The 10,315-nt window shown below is 31.9% G+C and overlaps 1 protein-coding gene across 2 annotated transcripts in view; it reads right to left on the bottom strand.

Annotated features, from left to right (window-relative positions):
* Positions 1–304: 304 nt before the first annotated feature.
* Positions 305–10,315, bottom strand: part of EIF2AK3 (eukaryotic translation initiation factor 2 alpha kinase 3) — a 55,350-nt gene continuing 45,339 nt past the window's right edge. For both annotated transcript variants that reach the window (XM_070729547.1, XM_070729548.1), the window contains 5 exons: positions 8,187–8,946; positions 4,173–4,340; positions 2,714–2,815; positions 2,109–2,171; positions 305–1,308 (listed from right to left, as the gene is read on the bottom strand). In XM_070729547.1, coding sequence (XP_070585648.1) covers positions 1,132–1,308; positions 2,109–2,171; positions 2,714–2,815; positions 4,173–4,340; positions 8,187–8,946 — 1,270 coding nt within the window. In that variant the 3' untranslated portion in view covers positions 305–1,131. The remainder of the gene's footprint in view (positions 1,309–2,108; positions 2,172–2,713; positions 2,816–4,172; positions 4,341–8,186; positions 8,947–10,315) is intronic.

Below are 10,315 nucleotides of genomic sequence, written 5' to 3'. Positions count from 1 at the left end.
CCCCATCACCCTGGAGGCTTTCTGGAAGCCAAAAATGCCCTCCCAGAGCCTCTGTATGAGCCAAAAATCAGATGGCAGGCACACACATGCACATTGGAGCTAAGCTAGGGCAAGGGCTTGTGTGCCAGCAGATACGGCTCTGCGTGCCACCTGTGCCATAAGTTCGCCATCGTTGTGTTAAAAAGAAGCAAGTATGCAGCAGGGAAGAAAGGTAGGAAAGTTAGCAGGATGCCGGAAAGCAAATGGGGATGAAATGACCTAATTAAGATATTTTTATTCAATCTTGAAAGACAACACAGTTATATCGAAATAAAAATGATTTTATTAAATCAGACTTGAAAAAAGTCACAGTAGTTTAATGCACTTATTACTTTAAGTGCATGCTGTACACTACCAACCCAAATGGATTGTTTTTCCAATTTTATAAATAAAAATAAACATATTTACATTGTAAAAGGCATTATTAAACAAAGACATTTTAACTGAGAAATGTGTAAGACTTGATTACTACAAATTTTTATATCAAGATTATATTAAGCATATACTCCTGAAATTACAAAAAGGAAAAAAAATGCTTCATTTGGTTCTGGCACAATTCAAAACTGTATCCAACACAGTGTTTTGTTTTGTTTCAATCAACATGTTTTTCATTCAATCTAACATTTTCTTCAATTAATTTCTCTGAAAAGAAGCCTATCTCACTATTGCTCTAAACCTGGCAACTGACAGTAAAACAATTTTCACTTTGTATGTTACCAGAGACAAAACTGAATTTACTCTTCTAGCTTCCTTTCAGATCATCTTCATTTTTTTTAATATAAAGGAATAAAGGCTTATATATTGGTGTTAGAAGGCACTGTTTTTATAAAAATACAGAATTTAGTTTTATTTACATAATAAGCATCATTTGTACAAGATTCAATTGCAAAATAATGTACTATTATTAAATCCGGCCAGGTTTTGAAGTAAAAAGTATTCTCTTCAAAAAGACTGACAGTATTCAGTTCTTAGTTTTATTTGGTAATAGTGTTGTGCAAGAATCAGATAACAAAAAATGAAGCTTAAATATGAATAATGCAGGAATGTTTTAAATGGCCATTTAAACTGCAAGGTCCCTGTATTTGTGCCAAATTATTTACTCAGCGATCTTGAATGCTTGACTCCAGATGAACTCATTGTCCGGGATCGTTGCCTGAGCACTGGTTTTATAAGGAATTCCAAATCTTCAAAGAGAGGATTTTCAATAATTTCTGCAGCCTCTGGTCTTTCTGTGGGACTTGGGGAGAGCATGTGCTCTACCATCTCATGCTAAAACATTAAAAACATTATTTCAGATGGTGAAATTTTTTCAATTGATATCGTTGTCTAACTGCTGTTCCCTTATTACAAAGTAAATACTTTTTCCAGGCAATGACAAAACAAATTTCTGCACAACAGTTATGAATAGATTGTGTCTCAGTCTGACCTGTTTTATCTCGTAACTTAAAGTAAATACTTTCTGGCACTAAAATATACGAGAATTAGAATACTGTATGCTAACATTAGACAGCATATCTGCAAAGCATTATCTGTATCAGTTTAGATGGCAAGAAAACCAGAGGAGGACCTTCAAATGCAACATTTCAAGTATCTGTGTCTTAATAAACAATCAGCACAAAGACGCACGCACATATTGGAGAGGTGGGCAGTGTGGTTTTATTTTAGAGTCTATAGTATATAGCTGGCTAATTGGCTTTAGATGGAAAAGTGTACAAATATCATTTATATTGTTTAAACTAAGTTTAGAAACAAGTTCAAATTATAAAGTTTGGGGGGTGGGGGAACAGACTGAATTTCCCCTTTTCCAGAATGATAAAACTGTCACCAACTGTGCCTAGAAAAGTAGAAATTGGGATGGTGTGTGTGTTTCAAATGAAGTCTTGCAATGACATCAAGGACACATTCATTATCTCTTGGATCCAAATTTAATTTCCTCAGTTAATGGTTTAAATCATGAAGGAGAAGATCAAGCATAGCAGATTAATAGTACAATTTACCAAGGAGGCTTATGATTTTTAATAACAAAATAAATGCAAATGTCTAAACTGTAAATTTAAATTCTGATATACCTCCTCTGCATATTCCTTAATGAACAGTGATGGAAACGTCAAGTTTCTTACTTCACTTAAAATCTGTAAAAACATTTTAAAAGAATAAGTTATTTGTATTGAAATAGAAATTACACATGTTTCAGCCCCACTTCCTACCGAGGACAATATTTTATTTTTATGAGAGTGAATATACTAAAATTTCATAATCAGAGTGTTTTAATTTCTTTCAGTTGTAACATCACATAATTATGTTAATGACCCTTCCTTTGTAATTTAATTCGTATCTACTTCTTTTAGATTATAGAAACATTTTATTACAAGTTTTTATTCTTGTGCAAGTGCCTATCCTGATACTGTTCTGAGCCCAATATATTATTTCTATTCACTTAGTAATTGTATGCGCCCCCAAAATCATACTTAAAAAAATAAAAATAACCCCCAATTTCTGATCAAGTATATATTTGACAAGGCACTGATTTAAAATATACTCCTGAACTTTTAAAGAAAATAGCTTCTCTAAAGGAATACTAGAATCATAGCTAATATAATATTTATTCTTTGTTTATACTTAATGGTAAATTAATAATTTTCGGTTTATTGCTAAAGTATAATTCATTACCTACCCTGACTCTCTCCATTTGAGTACTGAAAGGGTAAAGGAGCTCAAACAAGATCAGTCCTAAGGAAAATATATCGACTTTGTGTGAATAAGCATTTCCATAAATCTGTAAAATTTAAAATGAGAAACAACAATAAAAAGTTGAACCATCAGGCTATATTTTTATTTCCCACTAATATTTCTGCCCAAAATTTTAATATTTAACCAAAATAAGATAGTATTTTGTATCAAATAAGGTCAAATAAATTCATGTTAATAAATATTATTAACAGTTAAATAGTAAGATATTTGGAACATGGTTATCAAAACTAAATAAAATCTTATGAACAAGCTAACAATGTCCCAAATAATCAAGACTAGACATTGTGTGCATTTGTAAAATGATGCATTTAGCTCATAACAGCAAACATGTATATTTCATTCCAATGTTCTAGAGCTGTGATGGCAAAGCATGCCAGAAATGGCATGCAGAGCCCTTTTTGCAGCACGTGAGCCGTCACCCAAGATCAGCTGTCACACATGTGTGCATACCTCCCACTGACCAGCTGATCTTCAGATTTCAGCTACCTGTGTGCAGGGCACGTGTGGCCCACACACATATGCGTGGGGGAGCATGTACAGGGGCAGCCTGCGTATTGCATTTTGGGAGTGCACGCACATGCGCATGTTTTGGGCACTCAGTTAGCCATCACTGTTCTAAGGAATTATGGTATATTCATTTAACTCATTTATGTTCTTCAAAAACATTTATCAATAAAACAATGATTTTCTAAAATCTCAAAAATATTAGCTAACAAAAGCATAAAAAATATTAAGTTGCACAAAAACAATAGAGAGCCATTGACATATCTGGAGGAACTTCAAGCTTGCTAGTTTTGAAAACAAATTATTACCAGGGAAAGAAAAAGAAACAAAAAATCAAAAATTAAAAGAGCTGGTTACAAATTAGGGTAGGAATTTTGGCAGTGAAGATAAAATTGAGTGTCTGGAAAGATCTAACTGCCTGGCATGCTGGACGAGAACTCTCATACTGCAGCATTGGTTTTTGTATGTTGCATGTTATACATTCAATGCCATCTAAAACACTTTGCAGTATAAGTATCAAAATACTGATGTTATTTTTATAACTGAAGTAAAATGTACTGGAATACTGGAGTAAAAATAAAATCCACCAAAACTTTAATAAATGCCATTTAAATCTTAAATGAGGGAATAACATCATGAAAACACAAAACTATTTAGCAATTAAAATAAAATTCCTCTGAATAAGTTATTCCTTATTAACACTTTCTAATAAGTCATAAAATATCATTCAATCAGAAATATTATTTGTCGATGGGGCAAAATTCAAAATGGAACTTTCTGACTCATACTTGATATATACTCAATAACTGTGCCAACATTTATTCTTTAATTTATGAAATAGCATTATGAGAATCCTACAAATTAGATAAAAAGCATACCTGTTCTGGACTCATATAGAGTTTGGTCCCAACTTGCCCTGTGTGTCTGTCATAAGCTGGAATTGGTGCTAAAACAGATTCTTCTTCCTCATCATGGTCCATTGCAGTTACAAGTCCAAAATCTCCAACTTTTACTATATTATCCATTGTAAAAAAAATGTTGGAAGGCTGTATAGAAATAAATGAACACAAAGAAAATTACAATACAATAAAAGCATTAATAATATACTTTGTATCATATGAAATTGTATCATTACATTTTCCAATTTATTAGTTTTTACAATACCTGTGGAAGAAATCCTTCTTTCCTTCTGAAGTATAAAACATGTGTTTTGAAAACAAACTTGAGGAATCAATTGTATCATGTTGTAGGACGTTCTTCCAAAATAAAAGATGGCAGCCCATTTACAAAATAATAAACAGGCCACTAGCTAGTAGTAGCAGTAAGTAGCAGGGGTCTATATAAAACTATCCTTTTATCCCTAATCCTCCTATGTTGTCTTTGCCTAAAACTTTACAAAGTTTATTTCATCGATGAAATACAGGTAGGTTTCAATCAGTGTGGTTAATGAATCCCACGAAGTAGATGAATTATTTGAAATTGCACTATTCCAAGTCATATTTCCATAAAAATATGTTCAATAGAATTAGACAATGAAAAATTCTAGACATAAATTTTATATGCATATCAATCAATTATTAAGTAAAGGATAAAGAGAATATACTTATAATTTAAATTTATGGTTAATGAAGAAACAAAGATGTTATGTAAAGTTTAAAAAAAATCTACCATAGATTCAGATCGTTCAAAATCACATAATAATATCTAAACTTCAAAACTGCAAGTGTGCCTTCTAGCCTCAATTGTGCATATGCTAAAATCGTAACAATTGTATTTTGTGTTGTATTAAATGTGACTTTCAATCTGTAATTCACAATATCATATTATTAGAATTCACATTAACTGTGATGTACAATATTAAAAATCATCAACAAAAATATATAAAATAATTATGTAATTTTAAAAATACCATATGTTGTATATTATAGTATCTTTCCACTTATGTAAATGTATCCTCTTTGCTGACAGAGTAAGAGGTCTTGATAAAATTACAAATTCCATATTTCAGGAAAATAATTTAACTTTATATTTACATATTCATAATTATTTTTAAAACAGTATTAACATATGACTTCAAACCAAATGAAACCAATGATGTATTGACTAAACATGAATTAAAGAGCTCTGAAATTTCTTACAAACACTACTACACAGGGAGAAAATGGCGGCCAGAGTTTTTAAGACATACTCTCAGGGGGTCCAACAAAAAAACATTTTTAGATTAACTTTGTTCTTGAATTACAAGAAATACTTCTCCTATTATATAAAATCTGGATCACCAGATTTTCAGAAATGGAATTACAATTCTTTTGTTCCACAATTCAGACATGAAAAATAACGTTTTCAGAATTTTATATAAAACTGATTCATTGGTTGTATCTTTTAAACATTCTAATATTCCTGGTAACTGAGAAGCTGCAAATGCTTCAGGACCATAATCTTTTGTAATACAAGTTTCAATTGTATATCTTATGAAGTAGAATCATACTTGAAATACAAATAAAACTTCCTTTAAAAAATCAACTGAATATTCTTCTTTGGTCCATATTTTCCCATAGAACATCCATACTATCTACAAATTTGGGTTGTTCCACAATGTACAGTAAATTTTTCATGTGAGTCTGGATTAAAATTAAATCACTTACCGTTATTAACAACCAGATATGTGTAGCAACTTTCAGTTTATGACTAGGTTTCAAAACTAAAAACAAGGATCCCTTGGATTCTAAGATTTATTTCTCTCTAAATGGGCCCAAAGAGGGCAATATTCAGAAAGTTCCAATTCACTACAATTTGAGGGGTTAAAATAAAAGCCCAATATTAAAGTTTTTTTTTTCATTTTCCTTAGGTTCCTCAGCTAGATTGTATTTGCTATGAAGCTCATGAAAGAAGAATCAGGCCTTTTAGTCTATTTCCACATTTTGAAAAATATATCACTTCCCAATCTGAATTTTCAAGGCAGTTCTTAGTGATGAGAACCTGCTACTACAAAAGGGGCAATAAGGAAAAGAGAAAATCTGTGACCTAATTCTTAGGAATGCAAGTCACTCCTGATTGCTTTGGAGCTGCCTGAAATATCCTCTGGAAAAGGTTTTGTCAACTTAACTGACAAAACATTACAACCTAGGACGAAGGAGATGAAAAGTAGCTTCAAAATACTAAAGGAAACAACATTAAATAAAACATTTTTAAAGTATGTCCTCAGTGACCTCAACTCTTAGCTCTTCAGCAAAAATCTCAAATAGTATTATTTAATGTAACTAAAATAACAATTCAGTACTAACATTGCTAAATGTACTGTGTACTCTGTGCATATTTTGGTAGCCCCTGAAGTTAATATATTTTAAGAAAAGATTATTGCTCTCTGTCCTTGTGGTGTTGGTCAAGCAAAGGACATTATCCATTACATCCTCTGCAGCCTTGTGTTCAACAAGATTAGGGGCAAATTACTGATGGTGTGCTAACTCAACTATCTTTAAAAACTGTATAATCTTGCAAATATATTTTCTACTCTCAGCAACAAATTAGTACATTTACTCAGCTGTCTTTTAAACTTAGAAGGGGATCCCATACTTTAAGTTGTTAGCTGTAGCCTGGGCTTTATTTTGCTGTAAGTTTTTAAAAAATACCTAATACAGGTAGTCTTTGACTTACCACGAATATTGAGATCAGAATTTCCCTTCTTAAATGAATCACATAATTTTTATGACCTTTTTGCTATGATTACAATCACCGCAATTAAGTGAATCATGATGTTTTAAAGAAAATGTGATTTTTCCTATTGACTTTGCTTGCTAGAATCTGGCTAGGAATGCTCATAAATCATGATGACATTATCCTGGGATGTTGCAGTCATTGTAAATGCAGGTTGTCCTTGACTTGTAACTCTTCATTTAGTGACTGTTTAAAATTACAACAACACTGAAAAAAGTAACCTATGATCGCTTTTCATTGCAATATCCCCATGCTCACATAATCGAAATTCCGATGCTTGGTAGCTGACTCACATTTATGACCTTGCATGTGATCAGCTTTTGCAACCTTCTGACAAGCAAAGTCAAGGGGAAATCAAATTCACTTAACAATCATATTATTAACTTAACAAATACACTGATTCACTTAACTGTGGCAAGAAAGATCTTACATGGAGCAAACTCACTTAACAAATGTTTCACTTAGCAACATAAATTTTGGGTCAACTATGGTCATAACCTGAGGACTATCTGTATATGCTGCTGTCAAGTAAACATATTTTGATCACATGACTGTGAGAATACGGTTGTCAGTACTAAGTGTGGACCTGGTTATAAGTCACATTTTTCAGTAACTGTGAATGGTCACTAACTGAATGGTTGTTACATTGAGGGATATCTGTACTCTTTTCATTACTTTATTTTATTTATTTTAAAGTTTTTCTACTTCAGTTATTTAATTATTTTATGGCACATTTTATGTTACAACCTATGGCTGCAATACCAAATTTATTTATTTGGGGATTATATTTCATCTGAATAATTTCTATTTATATTTTATGACAGTATATACTCATGAGTAATTTTTGTACAGTACATTTTTATACTATATATAGGTTTTTTTAGTTTTTAATGCTTTATTAAAATTGCTTTGATGGATTGCCCAGAGTCATTGAGAGTTGGCAGGATATATGCTTAATAAATTATTATTATATAATTTACTTTAGGTTCACACTGTAACTGGAAGATTACTAATCAATAATAATTGTATAATAATAAATGGTCTAGATTTTTCCTGGCATCCTTCTTAACATACAACTATGAACAATTAATTTTATGAATATGAACATGCTTTTCAAATACATAAGTATAATTAAATAACTTAGTCCAAGGAGATAAATAATTATACTCAGTACTAACCTTGAGATCCCGATGCATTAATCCTTTACAGTGCAGGAACTGAACAGCTTCAGCTATTTGCAGGAATATCACAAGGCACTCGGTTCTTTCTCTTTCCTCTATTGTACATCTTCGGTTCATCCAATCTTTAAGGTTTTCTTTCCTACAAAGTTGCATCTGAATATAAAGATACACTTTTGGAGTTTTAGGTAAAAGTTTTTGAACAGAGTTGTTAGAGCAGTCCAAACTTAAGGTTGTTGGTCTTGGTGGAGAAATAGATAAAGAGCTTGTTGAAGACGAGTTTCTATTATTGGATTCCCTTGTGCTTGTTGCTTTATCTGCAAAATGGCTATCATGAAGCAAACCAGTAACATTATCCCCTTTATTGGAAGAATTGTCACAACCAGAGTCTTCAAATATAATAGAAGAAGATGTTCGCTCTCTCAACCTTACTACTGATTTAGCTGGAAGATAAACTTCAAAGGAATGTACAGGATCATTATCAACAGAATTGCCTACCGTATCACAGCTATGAATGAAATTATCTTGTGCACTTGCCAATTGGCTCAAATCTCTGTCCTTGATAGCAGAAAACTCCAAAGGAGAAAATTTATTCTCTGATGAATCTGACTGGTCACAAGGTATTCCTACGGAAAGCAGAGTCTTCTTTTCTACAGATGTAGCAATGATTTCAATGTTTTCCTCAGTAGAGAATGGTTCTCTTTTAATTTTAAACGATGGCATTTCCATTGGACTGGGAGAACTGAGTGGCCAATCAATACTTTAAATATATTAAAAAAAGCAAAAGATAACATTACAAACTTAAATTAATCTTATTATGTTTCCCAAAAAGCAAAAATACGAAGTTTTTACCATGTCTATGAATTAGGATATGCATGCTTCAAAAATGATTTCGAATGCTTTGGACACTGCATGAGCCCAGAAACTCTCTGCTATTCATTCAAGCAGTCATGACATTTTGCACCCTTCGGTTACAACTTGAAAAAAATGCCAATGCTTTAAAAAGAGTTTAACAAGATGCCTCCATAAAATACCAGGATCTTTTTGGTGTTATACAGAAGTTTAAACAAGAGTATGGTTGTTTAATTAGCCGTACAGGGTGAGTTGTATTTGGTAAGGTTTGGCAACCTTTTCAATTTTTTTTTTCAAATTGGGCATATCCTACTAAACAATTTACAACATTCAGAGTATAAAGGACCTTACAAAAGATTGTTCTGAACATTTTAACAGGAACATTTCAAGATTTTTTTCTAAGACAGTAATTTATTTCAAATCATCCTATAGTCCTACTTACCTGAGCAGAAGGGAGCAGATGATGTGGCTTCCTTCCTCCTCCTATGGTTTCTAGCATCATTTATTAATTTATTATAGTAGGAAATGCTATTTAAAACTCTTAACAATCTCATAAATTATTTATCATTTCTCAAACAAATTTGACATATCTCGTAACTGCTAAATGAAAGAATATCGTATGGGTCAATCCACTTCCAGATGCTTCCAAGCAATACTCTTTCAGTCTCTATCATTATAAAAGTGTAAAGGGTTGATAATGCAAGTGTTCGAGTTTTTTTAGTTTAAATAAATTTGTACAATTGTAGTTATTTCTTTTCACCCTTGGAGAGACATCTAACAAACCCCAAAAATCTAGGCTTAAACAATATTAAGAAATCACATGCTTAAACAATATTATTAAGCAATAGTCAAGAACAGAGGGCATAATCTCATAATGACAGAAGAAAACTTCAAAAGTAAAAAAGTTACTTCACAAAAAAAGTAGGAGAAGCTTGGGCCCAACTTTCAGAGGAGGTAGTGGGTCATTTATCAGTAACTGAGTTTAAACATAATAATAATAATAATAATAATAATAATAATAATAATAATAATAATGGTATAAAAGAAAAACAAAGAAACAACTTCTCATAGGGCAGACTTGATGGACCACTAGATGTTTTTCTTACAGTTCTCCATCTATTTATGTACAAATACAGTCTTACTTACTTTGAATCATTTTAAAAATATGCATTATAGGTATCCCTCAACGTATGCCATAATGGAGCTTGCCTGTGAGGTGCACAATCACCATCTCAGCCTTCCTGATTGCTAAGCGACTGCATCTTTGAATTTAAATT

The sequence above is a fragment of the Erythrolamprus reginae genome, chromosome Z (genome assembly GCF_031021105.1).
Source record: "Erythrolamprus reginae isolate rEryReg1 chromosome Z, rEryReg1.hap1, whole genome shotgun sequence".
Lineage (NCBI taxonomy): Eukaryota > Metazoa > Chordata > Lepidosauria > Squamata > Dipsadidae > Erythrolamprus > Erythrolamprus reginae.
Note: the sequence above shows the minus strand (reverse complement) of the source record. Positions and strands in the feature narration are given on the sequence as shown.